Raw genomic sequence first — 26957 nt, 5'->3', positions numbered from 1 at the left:
TGCTATAGAGATTACGATAAATACTACCATTAGTCTCCGTTAATTTTTTATTTGTTTAATCAATTGGAAAACAAATAAGATGTGGATTGTATTTTGGATCACAGCCATTTTTCCATTTAAAGCAACGCTTTTCCAAATATCAACCAACGTGCGCCAAGCAGACCATACCTGTCCGTTCTGAAAATCGTTATAAGGACGAAAAGCTCTTCGAGCAGAAATTATCTCTTCAATTAATAACGTTTTAGGTTATAAACATTTTCCTATTACTTTTTTTGCAGCAATAATAATTGGTATCAGGGCAAAATACCCAACGCCAATATTCTACCCTACAGTTAAAATTATCAGTAAGACTTTTACCAAAAAAAAGGACAGAGTGACCTTTTTAATGCATTAATTTTAATGTATTAAAGTATATTTCCCAAATTTCAATTGTAAGATCCCTATTTTGGGCATGTCTCGCGGGCAATGACCATATGCCTCAGTGGAACTTGATATGAAACTATCACAACCGAATATGAGCTCAAATAATCCGCTCAAGTATGATAAAATCCTTATAATACCAACAGATAATTTGTAATCGGATCATTGAAGCAAAGATCAAGGGGAATAATTAATGGGCATTAAAATATGGGTTTTTTTGGCATCTTGGGTATATTAGGGGGCAGCTTATCATTTAACATGATCAATTAATTTATGTAGCAGTAGATTTATTCCAGCGATTTTGATTCCTGTTTTCTTCAATATTCGGTTCCGCTGAAAAGATTTGAACATCACGTGGTGATGTGAAATGTTTTACCAAGAAACAATTCTTTTTCAATACAATTGATAATCGGAAAAACTCTCTTGCGTTCAACGTGAAAATAGATAATGGGGAGCACGCCTTCTAAAACATCTCAAGGAACAGGAGAGGGAGGTGGGGCAAGGTCAAACAACAACCGAAGAGGGTCCAATGCTTCTCAGAAGGGAGATGGAGGGAATCACAAGAAGGGCATGAAGTTTGTTGCCAAGACAACAACTGGCATCATCAAGTCCAATAAACAGGTTACACATTTTCTGTTTTTGATTCTATGGCAATCACGAGCAACTGAGCGGACTTGTAGTACACCATTGTATCAGAGTTCCGAAACTAGAAGTGAGTTTGATAATAATTTTGTTTCTGCGTAATTGCAGTGAAACAGCATTGGGCGCTCCATGACATGCACAGTAGTGACAGAAGCATGTTTTCAGCTTTCCCCGTTTCTATTATCCTCCAACTCTTGGGACTATGACCATTTTTTACGTTTGGTTCGCGTCTGAATCTCTTCCCAGGTTCAGACCTCGATTTATGAAAAGACCATGCTCGTCTAAAAAGGGGTACGAAAAGACCATGCTCGTCTCAAATAGTCTATGAAAAGACTTTAGCCCGACTTTAGATCTAATCTCGACTTTGGCTACACCTAATTTTTTGCTGCTGGACCTTAACTTGACCCATTTTTCATGCCGGACTTTAGCTCGAACCAAATATGATGCTCAACTTTAGCTCGACCTAAAATGTTTGCGCTGGACCCAAAAATTTACATTGCGCTGAAAATTGGCTAGTGCTTATAACGTAGTCAACGGGTTTGTCCGCTCAAATTTTTCAATGTCTCTCATATGTTATCAAAAAACCAACTGTGCTTTTGTAAATAAATTTAAAAATTGAATTTTAGAATCAAATAAACTAAATTATAACAAGCTAAATTCATTGCCGATGAAAAGTCGATTCATAGAGCTTTGTTAACTAGTTGAATTCAGTCATTTTGCAATACAGGGTTCTAGCGAAAACTAATTTATCTTAAGAGCTCAATATTTCTTAAGATTTTTTTGGCTAAACTCCCTCTGATTTTCGAAGGTGGACTGCCTGTTGCAAGACTAGTTTAGTGTTGCTGTAGATGTTTTACGTCTACAAAAAGAATTATAGAAAAATTAACTACTATTAATCCCACAAAAAGGCACTCCTCGTGTCATAAAAGACCATGCTCGACGTATTAAAAGACCATGCTCGACATTAATTTGTTATGAAAAGGCCTAATTTGGACCCAAGCAAAGACTTTATCTCGACCATAATTAAGAGCTAAACCGTGTATTTATAGTCAATATTGGACCCCCCTACTAGAGTTTTAAAGTATTTCATAAGTCGAGGTCTAAAAATGGGTTGGGTGATACCATCAGGAAAAATTGGTTATTAACTCACCTTGTCCCTCGGCTATCAGACCACTCTGCCATATGTAGAAAGAAAAGACTGTAATCACACAATACCACCTTTCTCGTTTAATACCAACAATTATTCGTAGAGAATTCAGCCTAACTAATTTTCTCCGTTGCGTAAAAAATTTTGTAATTTTAAACAGTACTCCTGTTTTGCGTGTAACTTACAAGAAAAGGTGAAACCCAATTTTTATCTTGATTCCCATAAAACAGAGCTTCTGTACCACATTCACATAACTGATTTTCTGTCATTTTTTCCCGCAATAGTGGAAAAAAGTGAAAGTTTAGTTAGCTTCAACTTAGCTACAAAAAATTTAACTGATAGGATACATATTTAAATATATTGGACTGAAACATAGTAAATAATTTTTCAACATAACAAAGAGCGCATTACGAACATGTAACTTGTGCAGAAATGAGCGGGGAGTAGTGGGAAAAAGGTTCTATCCAATCAACCACTCAACACTAACGTGTATTCGTGCTTGTAATTATCCATTTTCAGACGGATAGTTCGGGTTCTATCCTTAATGACGACTCCAGTGAACGTATCCCAGTACTAGTGTAACTAGAGAGACCGTGTAAAAAGCACGTGAACCAACTTGCAAAAAAACTTGAACATAAAAACAAAACTTGAACAAAATTTGAAAAAATATTACAAAATAAAAATTATCATGTATTCCCCTAATCAATATTTAATCACTCTAAAACGAAAATTTTCTGTCTCACTTGGTGTAGTGGTTAAATCATCGAGTCTAGTTAAATTGCTTTAGCAATGCTTTAGCAAACTTTAGGTTTGGGGTTCCTTCCTCACTGACTCCAGTGAACGTCCCCCAGTTTGATGAATTACTATAAAACTAATTGAGATTAAAAAAAACAAATTCACAGTTCTTAAAAGGATGATCCCTGCTGTGAGACTGTATATGGGACACACTGTGATGGGTATACAGTAAATAAAAAACAACAGTGAGATCGATGGAAACACAGTGATTAGTGTTTTTCTTCAGTGTAACTAGTGCGACCGTGTAACCACTTCGTGGATAATCTGCACAAAACCAGCTTAACTCTAAACTTCTAAAAAATATATAAAAGTATATATACTTGTCATTTATAAGGAATCAAAATTTCATATTTTATTCATTTATAACTAGTCATAATTTATTATAGACTTAGTCATTATGAAATATAGACTTGGCCATAGACTCAGTCATAGACGTAGTCATTATGAAATAATGGCCTAGTTATAGACTTAGTCAGTATGAAATATAGACTTAGTCATATACTTAGTCATTATGAAATATAGACTTAGTCATAGACTTAGTCATAGACTTAGTCATAGACTTAGTCATAGACTTAGTCATTATGAAATATAGACTTAGTCATAGACCTAGTCATAGACTTAGTCATAGACATAGTCATAGACTTAGTCATAGACTTAGTTATTATGAAATATAGACTTAGTCATAGACTTAGTCACAGACTTGGTCATTATGAAATATAGACTTAGTCATAGACTTAGTCATAGACTTTGTCATAGTTCTAATTATTTAATTATTTATTTATAGTTCTAATTATTTATATTTATTTATTTGTTCATAATATCTTATAATATCTCATAATATCTTATAATATAAAATGGAGCCCTATAATTTCAATTAAATGTTTAGTATAATCTTTAGAAAAGGCAAACTTGGCCAGCGTTTCCAATCCCAAATTATTATGAGCATTATTTTTAATTCTTTCAACTAAAATCTTTTCTCTATCTTATTCAGCGTTATCTTCAACAGAAACTCATTATCTCATCTTTAAATTTTTGATTATTTTTATATAGTTCAATTAAATCTTTTCTCCCCTTATTGCTTAAAGCTTCAGTCTCTTCATCAATATATTCTTCTTGTATATCCCATGGTATAGTGTAGCATAGACGAAGTCCCATTGTCGAAGACCTGTCATATTCATGCTCATACTCTCAATTGAGTTTCATTGGAATTCGTTCATGCTTAGCCATGGTCGAAGTCTCTTCTTCCCCCCAAGCTGAGTTGATTAATGAGCCCGTTCTATTTAAAAAATGGCTTGTATGTGTTGCCACTCGTGCCGCAGTTTTTACTTCCGGGTATATCCACATGAGTAAACTTATAGCCGATGCTGCATATCCTGCATACTTTGTCTTTTTTGCAAAAACCTTTTCTTTTGTTAGAACATCTTTCTTAATCTTAATACCTCCTGAAGAAAGAAGTCTATTAAAGTACAATATATAGTTGTCTTTTTTAATTGTGTTTCTGTTTGTAGCACTATTCATTAGTGGTTTAATATAAACTATAAGTTTATTTATCTCATCATTATCTAGTTTGTCTTTTAAACTAAGAGCCTCAATGTCCATAAAACCAATTCTTGAGTCATATATAGTTGTTCTATTTTTATGAAAAATAATAAAAGTATCATCTTTAACATTAAACTTAATCAAGCCATAACGAAGTGCTCCAGCTGTTTTATCTGTACAATTATAAAAGCTTCTATTTAGTTCCTTCATTATGCCGTGGAAGTCATGATTACATATATATATATATATATATATATATATATATATATATATATATATTGATATTTTAATGATATATATCATTAAAATTTTTAAATAGATCAGCTCCATTATAAGTTATTAAATAAATAGTACCACAACTCATTCTTGCCGTATTAACCATTTGAGCCGGTTTATGTCCCTTTACAATCATTTGAATATCATTGTGTCTCCCACCAGAAAGATATTCAGCCATATCACTTTTTAACTTATTTCCCATATCATCAATAACAATTAGACAATTATCAAAATGGTCTACATTTTTCTGATGTAATCATATCTATACCACACATATTAAATCCGTCATAGGGCATTCCAGTTTCTGGATTTATCCACTCTCTCTCATCTTTACACACTACAATTATTTTCTTTTTATGTTCATCCTCGTCTTCTCTGTACAAATTTAAGTTTTGATTAACAAAATAAGTCTTGCCTGTGTTACTAGTACCATAAACAAACTTTTATTCATAAACCCCTCAAAGCTTTCTTCTAGTTTGGTATATTTACTTGGCAAATCATCATATATTAGATAACAGGTTAATGCTATCAAAATGAGTATAAAAATGATGAAACCCGACTTCATTTTCTTATATGAAATATAGACCTATAATTAGTCTTATAATTAGTCTTAGATTTAGACTTGAACTTAGACTTAGACTTATAATTAGACTTAGACTTAGACTTAGACTTAGACTTAGACATAGTCATAGACATAATCATAGTCATAAACATTGTCGTAGTCATAGTCATAGACATAGTCATAGTCATAGCCATAGCCATAGTTATAGACTTATAATCAGAAATAGTCATAGACTTATAATTAGTCTTACACTCAGTCAAAGTCTTATAGTCTTATAGACTTATAGTCTTAGACTCGGTCATATTCCTATAGACTTATTGTCTTAGATTCAGTCATAGTCTTATAGTCTTAGATTCTTATAGTCCTAGACTCAGTCATAGTCTTATAGACTTAGACTTTTAATTAAACGTTGATATTTATAATATAGAATTGCTTATCCTAAGTTTTGAGGAGTTCAAAAACAAAATTAGCGTCGATATAAAGCTATGAGTAATATCAGAACAGACGATATAGGTAAAGATATAAGTCTAACTCCGATAGAAATAGTAATGAGAGAACAGACACCACTTACTATCAACAATAATAAATCCAACATTACTGTTAATTTGCATCCAACTGATGGTACTCAGTGGGTTCTAGTTCTAAGAAGGAGAGGTGGAAAAGTTTAATACTTTGATAGTGTTGGTGTTGAGACTCCACCATTATTCTTAAAATATTATGTTGATCTGGGCTCTATTGAGAGAATACAAGAATACGATGAATCTTATTGCGGTGCTTATTGTTTATATATGTGCTTTTTGCGGTGCTTATTGATAAAAGATATTACGTTTATCGGCATTCCTGACATAATCACCGACAATAAAATTGGGTGTTGTTTTGGTAGATTTAACATAGTATTTAACTTTATCAGGATTATCAGAAGCATCAACCGGTGTCATATTAATTGTTGATTGAATGTTGTTGTTATAGGTTATTACTGCATCATTTAATATATACCCAATTACCATCCCCGTTGATGAACATTGGTTTATTAATTATGTGTAATAAAGTTCTATTAAATCTCTCTATGAATACGGCCTTTAAATCACCGTATGTAGAATATAGTTGTGTCTCATATTCTTTAAGTAGAGATTTACATGTTTTATTGTACAACTCACTACATCTATCTACCGATAACTTTTCTGGTTTTAGGCCCTCTGATAGGATTGTTTTAAAACCATTAGTTATAGATCATCCAGATTTATTTATCAATGGAGTAGCCCATGCATTTTTTGTGAATATATCTATAACAGTTAAAATAAACTTATAATTATTATTGTATTTACTTAGAGATGATTTATCAAATAAATCAGCTGACCATGTTTCATCTTTATATAATGGTATTATTCTTTCTCTTCTAAACTTTGTTATTTGAAGAATAAATACTTCTTTAGCTAGTAGTTGTTGTTTAGTTTTAATTGTGCTTTGTTGTTTCATTATGGATGCAGTTATAGGTTTACTCATGGACATGGTTGTAGGCTTACTCATAGACGTCATAGCTTTGCTCATTTACCATAATTAAAAACAAATTTGTCTAGTTGTTCTTTATTAATAATATTCATTGATAATAGTTTTTTAGACATATTTAATGTTTCATCAAATACTTCATCATGACCAGCTTTTGTTTCTAGTATAAGTAATTCTAATTTTTCTGTTAGGTTGTTGGAGGAGTTACAGCTATGATTGCTGAGTTTATCTTTAGTTAAACCTCTACCATAGATTTTCTTTTTACCCCCCAATATATGTTTTACTGTTTTATATCTACTGCTTTTCTTATCACCTTTTCCTATGTCATATCCAATATCTAGTAAAAACGTTTTATTTTTTTTTTCATCTTCCTCGATTTTAACATATGTTACATTTGATTTAGTAAGAAAGTTAGTAAATCCATCTGACATTTCATATATTTTATCCTTAACTATAAATGCAACCTGCTCTAGAGTTAAATTAACACCATTCATTTTATATCTTCTAGTAGGCAAATCTACGAGATTTAAATCTAATTGAGGTTTAGTTTGATCCCCCATTTCATGAAGAAAATTGGCTGTTTCTATATCAACATAAACTGGTGCTATATCTCGAGTTTTCTCTACGGCTTCATTTGACAAATCAGGCTTCATTAATGCTTCATTAGACATCACTAATGCCTTGTTTCTAATTTGCTCTATCGTCTTAGTTTCTTTATCTAACTGTTGATTTTGCCAATCTATTGCTTTTAATGTTTGTTCACCCAGGGCTAGATTCTGTTCACTGGTTGCATTTGGTGTTTTAATCACCGACAATAAGTTTGGGTGTTGTTTTGGTAGATTTAACAAAGTATTTAATTTTATCAGGATTATTAGAAGCATCAACCGGTGTCATATTAATTGTTGAATAAATGTTGTTGTTATAGGTTATTACTGCAACATTTAATATATACCCAATTACTATCCCCGTTGATGAGCATTGGTTTATTAATTATGTGTAATAAGGTTCTATTAAATCTCTCTATGAATACGGCCTTTAAATCACTGTATGTAGAATATAGTTCTGTCTCATATTCTTTAAGTAGAGATTTACATGTCTTATTGAACAACTCACTACATTTATCTATCCGTAACTTTTCTGGTTTTAGGCCCTCTGCTAGGATTGTTTTAAAACCATTAGTTATAGTTAATCCAGATTTATTTTTCAATGGAATAGCCCATGCACATTTTGTTAATATATCTATAACAGTTAAAATAAACTTATAATTATTATTGTATTTACTTAGAGATGAGTTATCAAATAAATCAGCTGACCATGTTTCATCTTTATATAATGGTATTATTCTTTCTCTTCTAAACTTTGTTATTTGAAGAATAAATACCTCTTTAGCTAGTAGCTGTTGTTTAGTTTTAATCGTGCTTTGTTGTTTCATTATGGATGCAGTTATAGGTTTACTCATGGACATGGTTGTAGGCTTACTCATAGACGTCATAGCTTTGCTTATTTACCATAATTAAAAACAAAATTGTCTAGTTGTTCTTTATTAATAATATTCATTGATAATAGTTTTTTAGATATATTTAATGTTTCATCAAATACTTCATCATGACCAGCTTTTGTTTCTAGTATAAGTAATTCTAATTTTTCTGTTAAGTTGTTGGAGGAGTTACAGCTATGATTGCTGAGTTTATCTTTAGTTAAACCTCTACCATAGATTTTCTCTTTACCCCCCAATATATGTTTTACTGTTTTATATCTACTGCTTTTCTTATCACCTTTTCCTATGTCATATCCAATATCTAGTAAAAACGTTTTATTTTTATTTTCATCTTCCTCGATTTTAACATATGTTACATTTGATTTAGTAAGAAAGTTAGTAAATCCATCTGACATTTCATATATTTTATCCTTAACTATAAATGCAACCTCCTCTAGAGTTAAATTAACACCATTCATTTTATATCTTCTAGTAGGCAAATCTACGAGATTTAAATCTAATTGAGGTTTAGTTTGATCCCCCATTTCATGAAGAAAATTGGCTGTTTTTATATCAACATAAACTGGTGCTATATCTCGAGTTTTCTCTACGGCTTCATTTGACAAATCAGGCTTCATTAATGCTTCATTAGACATCATTAATGCCTTGTTTCTAATTTGCTCTATCGTCTTAGTTTGTTTATCTAACTGTTGATTTTGCCAATCTATTGCTTTTAATGTTTGTTCACCCAAGGCTAGATTCTGTTCACTGGTTGCATTTGGTGTTTTAATCACCGACAATAAGTTTGGGTGTTGTTTTGGTAGATTTAACAAAGTATTTAATTTTATCAGGATTATTAGAAGCATCAACCGGTGTCATATTAATTGTTGAATAAATGTTGTTGTTATAGGTTATTACTGCAACATTTAATATATACCCAATTACCATCCCCGTTGATGAACATTGGTTTTTTAATTATGTGTAATAAGGTTCTATTAAATCTCTCTATGAATACGGCCTTTAAATCACTGTATGTAGAATATAGTTCTGTCTCATATTCTTTACGTAGAGATTCACATGTCTTATTGAACAACTCACTACATTTATCTACCCGTAACTTATCTGGTTTTAGGCCCTCTGCTAAGATTGTTTTAAAACCATTAGTTATAGTTAATCCAGATTTATTTTTCAATGGAATAGCCCATGCTTATTTTGTTAATATATCTATAACAGTTAAAATAAACTTACAATTATTATTGTATTTACTTAGAGATTATTTATCAATTAAATCAGCTGACCATGTTTCATCTTTATATAATGGTATAACTCCTTCTCTTCTAAACTTTGTTATTTGAGGAATAAAAACTTCTTTAGCTAGTAGTTGATGTTTAGTTTTAATTGTGCTTTGTTGTTTCATTATGGATGCAGTTATAGGTTTACTCATGGACATGGTTGTTGGCTTACTCATAGACGTCATAGCTTTGCTTATTTACCATAATTAAAAACAAAATTGTCTAGTTGTTCTTTATTAATAATATTCATTGATAATAGTTTTTTAGATGTATTTAAAGTTTCATCAAATATTTCATCATGATCAGTTTTTGTTTGTAGTATAAGTAATTCTAATCTTTCTGTTAAGTTGTTGGAGGAGTTACAGCTGAGTTATTGCTGAGTTTATCTTCAGTTGAACCATAGATTTTCTCTTTACCCCAATATATGTTTTACTGTTTTATATCTACTGCTTTTCTTATCACCTTTTCCTATGTCATATCCAATATCTAGTAAAAACGTTTTATTTTTATTTTCATCTTCCTTGATTTTATCATATGTTACATTTGATTTAGTAAGAAAGTTAGTAAATCCATCTGAAAATTCATATATACTATCCTTGACTATAAATGCTCCCTGCTCTAGAGTTAAATTAACACCATTCATTTTATATCTTCTTGTAGGCAAATCTACGAGATTTAAATCTAGTTGAGGTTATATTTGAGCCCCCATGTCATGGAGAAAATTGGTTGTTTTTTTATCAACATTAACTGGTGCTATATCTCGAGTTTTCTCTACGGCTTCATTTGACAAATCAGGCTTCATTAATGCTTCATTAGACGTCATTAATGCCTTGTTTCTAATTTGCTCTATCATCTTAGTTTGTTTAACTGTTGATTTTGCCAATCTATTGCTTTTAATGTTTGTTCACTCAATAATAGATTCTGTTCATATGGTTGCATTTGGTGTTTTAATTAAAGGATCAAATAACTCTTCTATTTCACAATAGTATTCTTGTTCTTTTAATTTATCTTCTAATCTATTCCTTCTGTTTAGTTTTTCTAGTTTATTTAATTCTATAAGTTTTTTTTGCTTTGTCAATTTTTTATATATAAATTAATATAAAAATAACTTAAAATTATTATATAAATAATATAAAAACAATATTAAAAAAATAAAAAAATAATGCGTTCTATAGGAGAGATAATGATGTATAAAATAAAAACTACGAACTACTATCTACTAACTACTAACTACTATCTACTAGCTACTAAATCTTAACTACTAGCTACTAATCAAGTTCATAATAAAATTCATATTCATAATCATATTCATAATCATATTAAAGATCATTATATAATCTAATAGCAGCTTCAATTAACTTTCTATCATCCCTATTAGTTAGTTCAAGAATATTATGTATAAAAGCCTCTTTACTTTCATCTAACCCTATTTTCATTAATAGCTCTATTGGAGTAGTTTCAATCTGTTTTTTAAATCTCTTTTCAATAGATATAGTCTCTTATCATGAGGATAGCTTTTAATATTATATACATGGAATCTTTTATCATCAAAGTTATTCAGACCTCTCTTTTTAGTTTTAATTGTTGACATCTTATCCCCAACTTTTTGTATTCTACATTCTACTACAATTCCTTCTTTATTATCCATTAAAGCATTATAGTAACTTTCATGCTTGCCATGGTTTTCTTTGTTTATTCCTTTCTCTTACGCTGTTCTGTTCTTAAACGGTTTCTGCCCTGGGTCACCAAGCTATAGGTTTTTGGTTTGAATACTATGAATTCCTCTATCTCTCTACTTGCAAGTTCATGTTTGAATTTGACTGGAACTTTAGTATTAGTTTTGATTGGGGTATCGAGATTGCTTAAGTCCATGTATTTATCATCAACATTACCTTCGCTAAAGCTGAATACAAAACTATTTGTAACCATATAATGCAGCATTAGATCGTTGAGTGATGGTTTTGATGCATCATAAAAGAATTCACACATGCATAGTTTGTTAAGTTCTAACACTGTTGAGTCCAAGTATATTGCTTATCAGATTGTATTTCTTCTTTTTTTGAAATTCTATTAGAGTGTAACTATCGTATCTAATTTTATCTTTGCATGAGGGTTTACTAACAGCTTTAAGTATTTCATAATCATCTGTTAGAATCTTAGCTTCTAAATACTTTAATGGATTCTCACAACTTTTACCAAATGGGGAATTATTCATTAATTTGACTATATATCCTTCTCAGCCTCAGTCTTAGCTTCTGCTCTGATTTTAGTATTAAGTTCAATATGGTCTCTAATCATATATTCTTGTTTAAATTTAATTATTCTATGAACTTTAGTAACCTCTATACCCATCTTAACAACAAACTTTAACGTTCTGTATTGTATTGGATATTCATATTTATTATTCTAATCAAGTATTATTTTCTCGCTTTTAGAAGAAGTTGGAAGTCTTTGTTTGTATCCTAGTTCATTATTCTCTACTTCTCTTTTATAAGGTAGTAATTGAAATATACTAGTTCTATCTTCACATTCATTAGTATATTCTAAATCACAGATAAACCAGTAGCCATAATCACTATCATCTGGAGTGTTTAATACATCGTCTAGAGTTGAGTTAGAGTACTCAAAATCTTTATATGGCAGCTTTTGCATTAATGCATAACCGTATGAGTTATTAGCATCAATGTATCATATGGACCTATTACTGTGATTTTGACTTTGACTTTGACTTTTAATATATCTATTGCCTATAACACCACATATACCACCTCTCTGACATCATTCTCCATATACTCTAGTGTTAATTCTTTACCTGTTTTCATACTATTAGAATTATTAAAGTTATCAACATCTATAGATAGATTTCCAAAAAATTATTATAGCTATTCTCATCCTTAAAGTATTCATAAGGACATAATGTTTTACTTTTAACTTGATATACATTCGCAATTTTATCCAGAGACATTGTCATAAAATTGCAACTGTCTATAAACTTTAGTATAACTACTCTAAAAATTCTAGCTTTACCATTAGTACTAGGTAATACGTCAACTCTTCTCTTGTTATTATTCTTTTTAAATATCTCAATAAATATTAGATTGAAGTCATAGCCTTTACCATTATGAAATATAACTGGAATGAAGTTTTGTTGTTTATAGTTTAAGTTACAAATATTGCATGCAGGAACTCTATATTTACCTGAATCATGACAGTGATCTCTAACCTTATTAATGCAAGGTTTATTACAAATATGACAAGTGTTATTGGTATCATGATATAAACTATCTTCTTTATTAAACATTATTGGTTTGTTTAACTTGAAATTATTCTCAGTTTCTATTTCCAATAGATGTTTGACATAATCTTTGATACAATCTGAACCAAAGTATGATTTGTAATCACCATTCCAACTGAAGCCAATGGCAATAGGTACAAATTCAGATATTTTATATGTATTATCACCAATCTTTTTATTAATGCTGTCCATATAACATTCAATATCGCTTAGATGACATTCTTCTCTTCTTGTTGTTTGTAATGGTTCTTGAAATTAATTTGTTTTAATTTTGGGCATACAATCTTTGATTTGATTTGTGTACAGCATTCATGAGTTTCACAATTTTGTTGAGCGGGAAACCAAAGAGAACAAATATCACAAAACCAATACATCGTGTTTTTAGTATTAGGTCTTTCCAATAATACTTCTATGTTTTTAATTAAAGCGGCGTGTTCATTCCAGACTAGTTTTCTTAAAGTTTTACGGCCTTTGATAAAGTTTGAACATTTCTTTAATAATTCTACTTCAGTACCGCCTTCAGTTGAGGGTTGGTAAAACCAAATGTTGATGTTATATTTATTCTGCAAACTTATTAGATAACAATAAGTGTTTTCATTATCTTCCCAGTCATCAACTAGGTTATTAGTGTATTTACTTTCTCTAGTTGCATGATCAGCTGCAGGGAATAATGCTGCTGTAATACATAATCGTAAGCAGTTAAATTTATTGTTTCTAATATCTAATATCGCTTTTGTTTTAGTTCTAAGTCCGGGTGGTAGTTCAGTATAAGATCCTAATGATGGCTTAGTTCTTTCTATGTTTAATTGCACGTCTGATATTCCTATAAATTCATAATCGTAATCATAGCCTTCATATGTTTCTTTAACATGATCAAGCCATTGGCTTAGATTCAGTCGATGATCTTTACTCATATATTCATCAGTTCTAAAGTTTACTTTAATAGTCTATGAGAACCCTTTTTCACCATCGGGAGTTCTCTTTCTATATACGCAATTAGCAGTGACCTTATATTTATAGGATTTAAATGGTTTAAACCCGTCTAATACGTAATCTATTGGCTCATTAACATCTTCGATGAAAATTTCATCAGATTTAGTAATATATAACTGTTTTTGATTGAAGCTTGGTTTAATATTAAAATTGTTGTCATGGGCTACGTTTTACTTCCAGTGTTTATTCATGTGGGTTTGTAGACCTATATCATTTTGAAAAGTTTTAGGATTGGCTTGTTGTTGTGGTTGTGGGGGTGAAGCCGTCTCAGCTTAATCAAGATCCATAATCATATCTCTCGTTCTTTTCTGGTGGCTACCCGATAAAGTATTTTTGAGAAAATCCTTCATCGAATTGATAGATAAATTGCAGATATCACATAAATTTACATTGCTGTTTGTAGGGTGAGACATGGTGTATTTTATTAAAGAAAATTTTGGAAAAAAATAATTTTTCGAAAATGAAAAATGAACTGTGATAAGTGTAAAAATAAGCCTTGGAAGGAGTGTTGTAATGATTGTAAAGAATTAGATTATTGTTGTTATATATGCAAGGATATAGGTAAAGTAAAAGATTTTATTAAACATTTAGGAGAACATTATGTTAATCTAGATCAATATCTAGAGTGTAATATGTGTAGAAATTATAAGCATATTTCTTTCTTTAGGTTTAGAAATGGAAGATGCAGAACCCGAACTATCCGTCTGATAATGTATAATTACAAGCTTAACTCTGTACTAGTGGATTGCACTAAGTAAGACAGGAAATGATAGATTTTGAGGGAATATAAAGGGAAATATAGTGGATATACACATTCAACCAAGCACGAATACACGTTAGTGTTGAGTGGTTGGTTGGATAGAACCTTTTTCCCACTACTGCGGGGGTAATTTATTTTGCGTCAACGAAACCAAAACGCGGAGGTTGCAGTCAAATACGATAAAGGTTTTGAGGTTGCAGCAATTTCGCGCAATTGCAGATAACTATTTGCTTTCTGATCCCAGTAGTTGTCAAACATAACACAAAAATCATGTAAATTTTAGTCTTTACATTCACAGAAGGCCGCAAACTGCAAATACTGTAGAAGTGTTTTCAACTCGTGTACACGAATGTAAAATTTGTGATCACCGCATAGCATTGAAATTCAAAGCAGAGGTACAATGGTAGTCACATTTACAGAAAGGACTTAAGAAAATTGTGTTAAACATCGATAATAAATCCTTCAAATGGTCAACTGCGGAAAATTTCGGAAGAAAGCAGTGGTACTTTATTGGTAATTAACTAATTTAATTAATTTAAATATTGAACACATTCCACTTACAATAAAGAACTTTTAGAACATACATCCACGTTCAATAAGTTCCATGAAACATTCGTTTTGATGAAGCGTCATGGCTTTTTGGGAGTTCGATAAAAACTGTCATTTATATTAGTACAGAAGACAACAGTCAAAATCTGACTAACAACAAAACGTTTGCGCATTATTTAGCTGCTTCTTTCATCCCAGTGGAAGATTAATTAAACGAAAAGGGTTGAAAGTATGCCGATATGAACGACCTCGTCATTGACGAGAATGATGAATAATGCACAAATGAAGGAAAGCACACGTTAAAATAACGAGAAATTCAGTAACGTTTTCTTCAAAATTTATTCTACACCTCAAATTGAAGAAACCTATACATTGATCTGAAGCACTGGATAGGAAATTGGAACAAAGGACAGGCAGATGGCGAAAACAAAACTTAGAGTTAGTCAATTAAACGCTACCTCTACGATTTGTGGTAGTAAAAGCAGGGACTCACAAACCGGATTGAGGAATGTTGGTTTCTCAAAATTTTGCTACAAACGCTTAGTGGCAAATACCACCATGGACATCCGCCCGATAAAAAACACTAAAAAAATTATTCATCACAATAGAGATTTACAGAAGAGAAAAGGGAGATGTTAAGATCAGACTATGTCAGCAAGGTTACAAAGTCATTGCCTTTTTCCAGTATGTCAAATCCAGTGGCCATACCAAAACTGCCGATACTTTACCCGAGGCAACCACGTTTTAATTGGATATCAGCAGCAAGACGTACTCAAACGTCATATACAAGCACCTTTACACCATTAATTCAGCAACAGAAAGGACAGATGTCGACAACACGTAAGAAAAGACGTCAAGCTCCCTTTTTTCGGATTTGAGGAAAATTTATCTTGTCAGCGGAACCCAGGTTGAGGTCCAGACCCAAATTCTTGTCTGATCAGACTTTCCAGACCCAAAAAACCTCTGAGCAGCCTTTCCAGACACAAAAGGTCTCTGATCAGCCTTTTCAGACCCAAGTTGTTCTGATCAGACCATCTTCAGACCATGGTCCAGACTCAAATTCAGACCATTGCCTTGACCTTAATCAGACTATGATCAGACTTAAGTGCACTCGAAGAGGTTACAATCAGACCCAGTTGCGCTCGAAGCAATTATGATCAGAACCAGTTGCGCTTGCAGCCTGTGATACCTGATGTATCTTTATTTTATTAATTCCCTTGATGCAGTATATTTTATATGAAGCTCTAAATTTAGTTCATTTATTTAACCTTCATATTTTGTTCAGTTCGTGTCTTGTGATCTGCCGTTAACTTTCTGCTTAGTTTCCCGCATCGTGATCAGACATGTCTGATCACGCATTCACGTTGTTTATGAGTGTTCATATTTCCATAATTTCATTCTCTGATATTCTGCAATTCAAATCAGTTCTGCAAATCCTCTTTTGAATTCCCGCTCCGCGAGTAAGCACAAGTAAACTGAATTTGAATCTCGCACCGCGAATCACCAAATAATATCTTCTCCGCATACTTGCACTGCAAACCACTACTCTAAATAATTAAAGTACGACATGGCGCAGTCAGCAACCAAACGAACACCCCTTGGAATCGACCCTTTCTGGGACAAACCCACACCGGATCCCCCGCTTCGCTGGGCGAAAAGGAGAGTACAGTACAAATTGGCACTCCTGGCCAAAGAAAACATCATTTTGGACACGCTACTCGAGCCTAAACCTGAAACGGTAGAGCTTCCTCTGGAGCCTACCTACGAAGAGACAATAGTGAGTGCATCCGCACAATCAGAGAGGGAGAGGAACGCGCGCAACGCGCAACAAAAAATGAACTGGCAAAACAAATGCCAACGGCTCATTGAAGTGGGTATCATGTGTGGCGACAAACCGTGGTCACTGGCGGACCGCAAAACTGTTTCCCTACTCTACCTAAGCATCGGAATAAAAGGTCTCCGTATTCTCAACTGCAAGAATCCGCACGTCCTGATCGATACTCTCGCCACGGTAGACTTCTGGAAGATTGTGGAGGAGGCGTTTATCCGCCCTCGCAACATAACCTTCGATCGTCACGTCTTCTTGATCACAAAGCAGCTTAGAGGGGAAACTGTCGAACACTTCTACAGCAAACTAAAGGAGTTGGCTGAGAACTGCGACTTAGAGAAAAAAGAAGAGACCCTGATACGAGATGTTTTCATCACTAATCTGATGGATCCTGAAATTCAAAAGGAGCCTTTAAAACAAACAGTCGAACCGCGGCAGGCGTTAGAACTAGCAATCAATATGGAACTCGGGATGCGGAATCAACATTAGATACAGCATCACAACAAGATCGTTGTTCCTGCAAATGTTAACGCCGTTCAGTTCTACAATAACCCACGGAAACCATATTGGCAGAACGCGAATAATGTCCCAAAACAAAACAATCGATCGACTCTCTATTGCTCAAATTGCGGCGGCATTTGGCTCCCAAATCACCGTGAAAAAAGCATTGCGAAGGGGAAAACATGCAAGAACTGTGGGTTACTAAAACACTTTGCGAAGGTCTACCGTAAACAAAAGAACACGAACACAAAGCCACAGGATCCCAAGAAAAAGATGGTCCGTGTGGTAGAAGAAGAGCCACACCCAGAGGACCGTGTTAATTTCCTTCAGCCAGCTAAACTCTACGAATCGGACTACAGTAGTGGAGAGGAGGACAATACAGTCGCTATGATTGAAACTACTGTCGAAAAAGTTGAACCACTCAACATGCCTCTCAAAATCGGCAACGTCAATACCACACTACTCGTGGACTCCGGGAGTGCATGCAGTACACTCAACCACTCACTCGCGTCGCAGGTGGTACACAGCAGCCCCCGTGCATTCTGGGTCAATGAAACAACGCCTCCACAACTACGGACCTTCTCAAACGAACCTATACAAGTCGAGGGAAAGATTCAAGCTCCAATAACAAGCAAAGGCTGGGCATGTGATTCAGCCACTTTCACAGTCGTAGTCGACGGTTTAAAGTCCCTAATAGGTCGTGATTTGTTTGCTCAACTTGGACTTGCTGTGACTCATTCTACATTTCTGAAAGGTAACCGTGTCAACAACATTGCATCTCCGGAATTTAAAGAACAGATAGCCACAACTTTTCCTGGTTTGGTATCACGTATTGGACGATCAAAAAGTCATGTAGCAAAATCTAAAGTTCACAAAGATTTTCAACTTAGACATCAAAAAGGTAGACGTATCCCTACTAACCTTCAAGAAAAATTTAATTCTGAACTTAGGAAATTGCTAGCCGAAAAACATATCATAAAACTTTCTAGTTGTCCCGACAAATATTTCATATCACCCATTGTCGTTACGATAAAAAAGATCAAACGATAAAGCTTGCACTGGACTCAAAAGTATTAAACAAAGCCATTCACAAGAATAAATATCAGACGCCAAACATTGATACTTTATTTGAATCTATCTCTCAACAAATAATTGCTCCCGCGCCGCAAAACACAACATACTTCTCGACAATTGATTTGAAATACGCGTACAGTCAGTTAAATTTGGATGCTAATACAACTAATCACTGTAATTTCAATATCATTAGTGGTGATATGACAGGCACTTATAGATTTCAAACAGGATTTTACGGATTTACGGATATGCCAGCTGAATTCCAAAAAGCTATGGATTATACTCTAATTGGCTTACAAAATACATATTGTTTTTGGACGATATTCTAATAGTTAGCCAAGGCTCTTTGACTGAACACAAAAGTTATGTAATGAAATGCCTCTAACGATTAGACGACGAAAATCTTAGGATAAACCTTCCTAAATGTCGTTTTGGAAAATTAGAAATTGATTGGCTTGGGTATCACATCACACAATTGGGTATCTCACCCCTCGAAACTAAAACAGCTGCGATTTTGGCTCTTGAGGCTCCAAAAACTCTAAAGAAACTCCATTCTTTTTTAGGATCAGTCCCTTATATTGGAAAGTTCATTCCTAATCTTGCTCAAATAAGTCATCCTCTCCGTCCATTACTGAAAAAGTCTTCAAAATTCATCTGGACAGCAGAACATGAGAATTATTTTATCGAAAGTAAGAATCGCATCGCGAACGCAACTGCAAATAGTCACTATAACCCGCAACTCGAAACACGCGTAAATTGTGATGCGTCCCGATCTGGCTTGGGAGCAGCTCTTGAACAATTAATTGTGGATGGCTGGAAACCAATTGCATTTGCGTCTCGGTTTTTAAATTCTTGCGAAGAACGTTATAGCGTAAATGAACTTGAACTTTTGGGTGTAGTTTGGTCAACAGAATATTTTAAAAATTATCTGTATGGAAAACATTTTAAAGTAATTACGGATCACCGTGCACTCCTTTCGATCATGAAAGAAAATAGATCTAATAAATCATATAACAGCAGATTGATTCTTTGGTTCGATCGTCTTCTCCCTTTTCAATTTGACATTGAACATCTTCCTGGGGCAAATATGGGTCTGGTCGATTACTTTTCCCGAAACCCGTCTCAAAGAGCTAAAAAGATTTCTGCATACGACGAGGAATTTATCGTTGCAAAACTAAAGCTAATTTCAAAATCCATTAACGCACTAGAATTAAATATCACACATCCTGCATCCCATTTACATCATTTGTTAAAAAACCATACTCTCGCTTTACAAAATACACCTAAAATTGAGGCACATGACTTCGTATCGCAAATTAAACCTAAAGTTGAGTCTAGCACTAAATCAATATATTCAATTAGCACACACGCAATGTCTTTAGTAATTCACTCGCCCCGCGAAAACAAGCCTCAAATAGTATTTGTGAATTAAACAATTTAAAATATGCAAAACCCGCGTCGCAAAGTCAACTTGACACTTATCTCGCTCTGCAAAATACCAACAAAAGTAAACAATTAATCCAAATTAGGAAAAAAGTTGCATTCGCGCAGCGCGAGTCTCAAAATTTTCAATCACAATACCCGCCAATTATATCACATTCCACAAATATTTCTAAAAGTCATCACCCAAAATTAAAATCAGTGCTTTTTGCCTCTTGCAACTCTACAATTCAGTCGCATCCTTCGCAATATAAAAACTCAAATTTAAATCACTCATTGCCTGTATTAAAATACGTCAATACAATAACAAATAAAGTGCTTTCTAAGAAGCGAATAACTCGTGTCCGATTTAACGATGCCTCCCGCGCAGCGGATCAGCAATCCACAAGTGAAAACGCAACTCGCCCCGCAAGTCAGCGATTAAATTCGCCAAGCAACTCCCGCGCGGCGAATCAACAAGCCGAATCCTCAAGTAATCCTCGCGAAGCAAATCCACCACCAAACGTCACTCGGACATCCCCGACCCACTCATCAAACGCTGGCACTCCACTAACCCCCAGTCCGCATGTTCCGACATTCGACTACATAGTGTCGAAAATCTTTAACAAATCGTTAATAGCTTCGTTAACGAGTAAAGATGCAGTATTAAAAGAGGTCAGGGACTGCATCCTGACAAATAATGAGAGCCGCTTAAAAGCTCTCAACCCTTATATTCATTCGTACTGGAGGGAACTCCACGTGCGCTCCGGGTGCCTCTGTATTGACGAGAAAGTAGCAATACCGAACGTGTTACGCGAGGCGCTAATCGACGATATCCACGCAAGACATCCGGGCACTTGGGGAATGATTTGTATGGCCACACATTGTTGGTGGCCCTACATACACCGCGATATAATCGTTAAAGCCACTGAGTGTAAACCCTGCACAGTCATAGGTAAGAATCTTAAATCTATTATTCCCGCCAAGCAATTCAATCCTCACATACCATGTGTAGAACCAAATCAAGAAATTCAAATTGATTTTGGGGGTCCATTTTTTGATGAAAAGGGTAATGAAGTGTACTTTCTGGCAGCAATTGATCGTTTCTCTAAATACTCTACTGCATATATTTATGATAAAGCTAATGGACCAAACGTTTTGAAGTTTTTGGACATGTACATTGAAATTCATGAAATTCCAAGATCCATCCGTTTAGATCAAGCAAAATGTTTAGTCGGAAATCAAGTAAAGACTTTTTGCAATAAGAACAATATCGATATTATTGAAGCTCCTGTAAATGACCATCGTGCCATCGAGTTGGTAGAAAGACTGATTCAAACAATTAAGAATAGACTCGCATGCATCAAAGAGGAGAAATTGCCTACACGCGACTTTCGTGTAAAGCATGCATTAAAGATCATAATACACCAATTGCGAATATGTAAACAAAGAACAACAAAGACCTCGCCCTTCGAAGCACATTTTGGAAGAAAGCCTAACACCCCGCTAAGCGTGATTGCAACCAAGCCTAATTTGTTAAATCTAACATATAAGAATATTATAAATCATTATTTAGACGAGGACACAGTGATGCCGGAAGAAATTCTCCCTGACGACAAGTGGGTGAATGGATATCGTAGTGATATCGAGGTGGAGATCGGAATGACCCGGGCATCCACAGAAGCGAGGAATAGAGAGAGGGCTAGTACGGACGGAGAATCCCGGTTCTTGAAGACAAAAGCAATCCGACCATTCCCCTGAAGGAACGTGCGGTGGAGCTAAATCTTGCAGGAAAAGTGCATGGCAAGAGACGCTCCAAAAAGAATCTTGAGGGACTGTATGAGGTAATTGCGCCGGGATCTCATATTTTAAAAGTAAGCCCTACAACATCCACTATCAAGCAACCCGGGAAACTAATTGTGACGGTAGGCAATAGCGATATTACAAAATTTGAAAATGTGGCACACAGTTGGAACGCCAAACTCCCCTAAAGGCCTATGCAGACCGCAGAGGGCCTCGATCTGGCGAAAAGATAGTGGAAGAACTGATACAAAGCCACATCAAAGAATTCAACCGCAAACAAGAAGGAGACACAGGAAACGAGAACCGGGCAACGGGGTCTCGTCGACCAAATCAAACATTTCGCGCGCTATGCGAGGACGAATTCCAAAAGTGCCGAATTTTCTCGCCATACGAAATCAGCAACCGACAGCTGTAACAACCTCGCATAGCGAACATCACGCATCATCTTCATCCACTACTCCGGCCGCGGCAGCTCAAAACACGCGCACTTCCGATCGTACCCAACGCAGCCCTTCCTATTACGGATTCGAAATTTTTCCACCCAACTCCACTATTCTGCCTCCACCAAAACGACCCCGCCGAGCGGGAGATGTGGAAAACTATCAACCACCACCCGAATCAATCGTCGAGTAAGTGCAACATATAGCTGAAAATCAGCCCGAAGAACAGAATATATCTCCTCTTATTGGTCAAGTGTCACCACCCCCCCCCCTCGGAATCCACCATTAATTGACATTGATACTCCCACACTCGTTCAATCAATGACAGCACTCGAGGCGGAAAAACAGCACTCGGATAATGATGAGTGGGATATGTAAACTGTACCAAAACTGCAAAACATTTCATTATTTATTAATCATCTAATTTTAAGTTATGATAACCAGCAAATATATCGCTATTATTTGTCTAACCGGGGACCTCGTATTAATTTGTAAATGTTGTTGCTATTTATACTTCAAAAATTGTATTTACAATTTTCTTTCTCGATGTAAGGGGTATGTGATACCTGATGTATCTTTAATTTAAGATTAATACCCTTGATGCAGTATATTTTACATGAAGCCCTAAAATTAGTTTTTTATTTAACCTTCATATTTTATTCAGTTCGTGTCTTGTGATCTGCCGTTAACTTTCTGCTTAGTTTCCCGCCTCGTGATCAGACATGTCTGATCACGCATTCACGTTGTTTATGAGTGTTCAAATTTCCATAATTTCATTCTCTGATATTCTGCAATTCAAATCAGTTCTGCAAATCCTCTTTTGAATTCCCGCTCCGCGAGTAAGCACAAGTAAACTGAATTTGGATCTCGCACCGCGAATCACCAAATAATATCTTCTCCGCATACTTGCACTGCAAATCACTACTCTAAATAATTAAAGTACGACACAGCCATTCATGATCAGACTGAAGTGCGCTCGAAACCAGTTCTAATCAAACTCAACTGCGCTCGAAATAGTCTGATCAGAGATAATTTTACATACAAAAAAAAACTCTAGTTTTGCTATAATATATTCTTTTCATAAAAACTGATGTTTGCAGTATTTAATTCATCTAAGGAAAAATGAATTATAAAAGTAATGCTAAAGGAAACGAAACCCAACTGTTGAGAACAAATTTTATTTAGTGTACAGTTTAGTGTATATTTCTGACTCAATTGATGAAATTAGACAGCTTTCCATATGAAACATCGTGGTCTCCAGTTGATCAAAGGACCGGCCTCTGCTATCAGCTGGACTCTTTTTTCTGATCAGAGCTATCGGACCTATGATGGGTATCTGATCAGAACGCTGCTTTGTAGCTGCCTCTTGGAAGGGCCAACATCTCTCAGTAAAAAAAAACAAAAAAAATGAAAAAAAAATTAATGCGCTCGAAATGGTCCCTGATCAGACCCAATTGCGTTCGAAAACATTTCTGATCAGACCCAAGTGCGCTCGAAGAGGTTATAATCAGACCCAATTGGGGTCGAAGTTGCCACTGATCAGACAAAAGTGCGCTCGAAGAGGTTATGTTCAGACCCAATTGCGCTCGAAGTAGCCTCTGGTCAGACCCAAGTGCGCTCGAATCCGCCTACGATCAGACTTTTCAGATCAAATCAACCTCCGATCAGACCATCTCCAGACCATCGTCCAGACTGTAGTGCGCTCGAACTTCCTTCCAGACCCTGTAATTTTGGTCGGGGAACACACAGGTGTGCGCTCGACTGGGTCTGATCATAAACCAGTTTGGGTCTGGACCTCAACATGGACCTCAAGACTGTAGTGCGCTCGAACTTCCTTCCAGACCCTGTAATTTCGGTCGGGGAACACACAGGTGTGCGCTCAACTGGGTATGATCATAAACCAATTTAGGTCTGGACCTCAACATGGGAAGACCTCTATGAAGAGCAATCAAACGTTGAAAAAATAAGAAAAGTCTATAAAGAATTTCAAGAATTGACAGAGCAAAAACGAGTTAGATTACAATTTTATCACGGTTACAAGGGCAGGAATTTGAAAGTTTTCAGCAACAAAAGTTTTGATTTTGTTCTTCCATAGGCGTCTTGCGAAGTAGAGGTCAAATTGACTAAAACTGAATTGTACGAAGGAAATTGAGATTAACATTATAGAGTATGGAATTTGTTTGCCTGACTTTAACGACGGAGGTACATCCAATTAGATTGCAGATTAGTGTAAACATAATATATCAACATTTTTGAGTACATTTAATATGAGAAAGCGAAACAACATGAGCCCTTACTTGAAATGAATAACATAAGCAAAAAATCAATCCGAGGTTTCATTAATTAAGTCAGACTAATGATTTTCTCTTATGAAGGACAAATTCAGTACTAATTTTATTCAAATCAGTGGCTTTAAGACATGATTAAACCTAAAATTTTTTCTTTGATATTCTGTTAAATTTTTCCAGGTTTCTTTTATAGAGTTAGCTCTAAACTTTATAATCTTTTACTTACAACAAGCTTGAACACCAACTTTTCATAAAATTCTTGGTAAAAATGAAAACCACTCTTTCGTTAAAGATTCAATTTTTAAACGATATGAGCAAAAACAACGTATAAGCATTGGTAACGTTCATAGCCACAAGTGAGATTTAGGCGGCAATGTTTTTTTGATGTTCATTTACCGGTTTTTTTTCTGATGTTAAGGACGTCAAAATGGGTTCATACTTGGTCAACAACCGTCTAGAGAACCTAAAAATATTGAGCCGAAAACCGCCTTATTTGATACATATTATTGCGGTATTTACTTAAAATTAGGTTATATGAACTTTTTGGGCAATTTTACGTATATTGGAACGTTTTATTTTCTTATCTTAACGCTTAGAAAAACTCGATTCTGATTGGATAATAATCTCTCCGTCCCAAAAGACTATGTTAGAAGAATCGGCACTAATTTTGCAAGCAGGCGGACGAGCAATCCAATGGCGGACGAGCGCAATGATGATGTCGAAAACGTAACGGAGTTTGGTGATCCGAGAAGTAGGGTAGTAACACCTTTGGTTGGTCTTTTCGACTACCCAAACCAAATCACCAGTCTTGAGATGTTGCTCGGCTGGCGTCTGCAACTTGGCACATCGATTCAGCGCCGGTACGTACTCTCTGATCCAACGTGCCCAAATAGTGCTAGCATACGACTGTGCGCGGGCGTACCGTTTACGATTATTGAACTCGTTGACGCCAACGATTGACGGAATTGCTGTTGCTTGGTTACCGAGTTGGAAATTATTAGGTGTTATTGCGCCTAGGTCTGACGGGTCGGTGCTTACGGGCGTTAACGGGCGTAAGTTAATTGTGTGTGTTCGACGAGACCAAAAGTAGTGATCAAAACTTTTTCAGTAAGGCGACGAATAGCGAGGATGGTGTGAATAATTCGCTTAAAACTACGTACCAGCCTCTCCCAGATGCCACCAAGGTGTGGCGCACTGGGCGGGTCGAACCTCCACTTAATACTCCTATGGGCAAGGTCCGCTGCATTTTTGATAGTATTCCGCTTTTTGATATTCTCTCGTTGTTCTTTTTCCGCGACAACAAGTCAGTGCCATTGCCTGACCAAATAATGAAAGGTGTATTCCGACAGGGAGGCGAACCATTCCACTCCCATTACATACGAATTGGAGTTTATGGACGGACCAATTTCAACACGAACGGCATTATTAGTTAGGCATGGGAAGAGGAAACCTCTTCTCGGTAGTTCTAAGCACAGTAACGTGAAACGGGCCGAAGTAGTCGACCCCTATGTTCGTGAACGGAGGAGACTGGTATGCGAGTCTTTCTACTGTGAGGTCAGCCGTGATGGGTTGAATAGTGGTAGCGCGGAACATTCTGCACGTGACGCAGTTGCACTTAATTGAACGCAGTGAGGATCGTAATTTGAGGATGGTGTAACGTTCTTGTACTTTAGCCCGAAGGTATTCAATGCCCTGATGATGATGCTTAAGGTGGGTGTGCCTTAGGAACAAATTTACAATTTTGTGGCGTGCGTCGAGAACGATAGGATGTTTTACATCAAAGTCAACTTCGACCAACCGTTTGATGCGGCCGGCCGATCGGATTAGACAATTGGGCCCAATTTAGCGAGAAAACGGGAAATACGTCTACTTCATTTAACGGATTTGTTTTGGAAGAGATTTTTTTCCTCTGCATTAAAAGATTCCCCTTGTACAAGGTACTGCAGATGACTCTCGGCTTCGTCAAGCTCCGCGGGGTCTATGATGCTACCATCGGCTTGCAAAAAATATTGGGTGCTTGCTTGTAGAGTTAAGCCACTGCCTGACAGTAGTGCTCCTGAGAACTATCGCCAAACATGTGTAGATCCAGGTGTTCAAAGTATCCAGAAAAGCAGCTCCTTGTTATAGTAATTTCGGCAATCTTGGGCAGTTCTACACTCCATTCGAGGAACTTTTCAACAGTGTCTTTTGGTGTTTCTTCATTCCAGTGCTGCCCGCTGACACGCTAGAAGTCCTCTAGTAACAATCGGACACCAACAGTAAATTTTGCCACTAGGCCGATGGGATGAAATACCTTAGACACTAGGCTCAATCCCTAGCGTTGTGTTAAAGACTTAGTTACTGTACTGGAG

General features: G+C 35.3%; 1 protein-coding gene across 1 annotated transcript in view; it reads left to right on the top strand.

The window, feature by feature from the left end:
- Positions 1-763: 763 nt before the first annotated feature.
- LOC142342201 (uncharacterized) overlaps positions 764-26957 on the top strand; it is a 64695-nt gene continuing 38501 nt past the window's right edge. Inside the window, exon 1 of the mRNA XM_075393442.1 lies at positions 764-1041. Within this exon, the coding sequence (XP_075249557.1) occupies positions 868-1041 (174 nt within the window). The 5' untranslated portion in view covers positions 764-867. The remainder of the gene's footprint in view (positions 1042-26957) is intronic.

The sequence above is a fragment of the Convolutriloba macropyga genome, chromosome 7, assembly GCF_964194025.1.
Source record: "Convolutriloba macropyga chromosome 7, txConMacr16.3, whole genome shotgun sequence".
Lineage (NCBI taxonomy): Eukaryota > Metazoa > Xenacoelomorpha > Acoela > Convolutidae > Convolutriloba > Convolutriloba macropyga.
The sequence above is the reverse complement of the archived record's forward strand: the minus strand, read 5'-3'. Positions and strand labels throughout refer to the sequence as shown.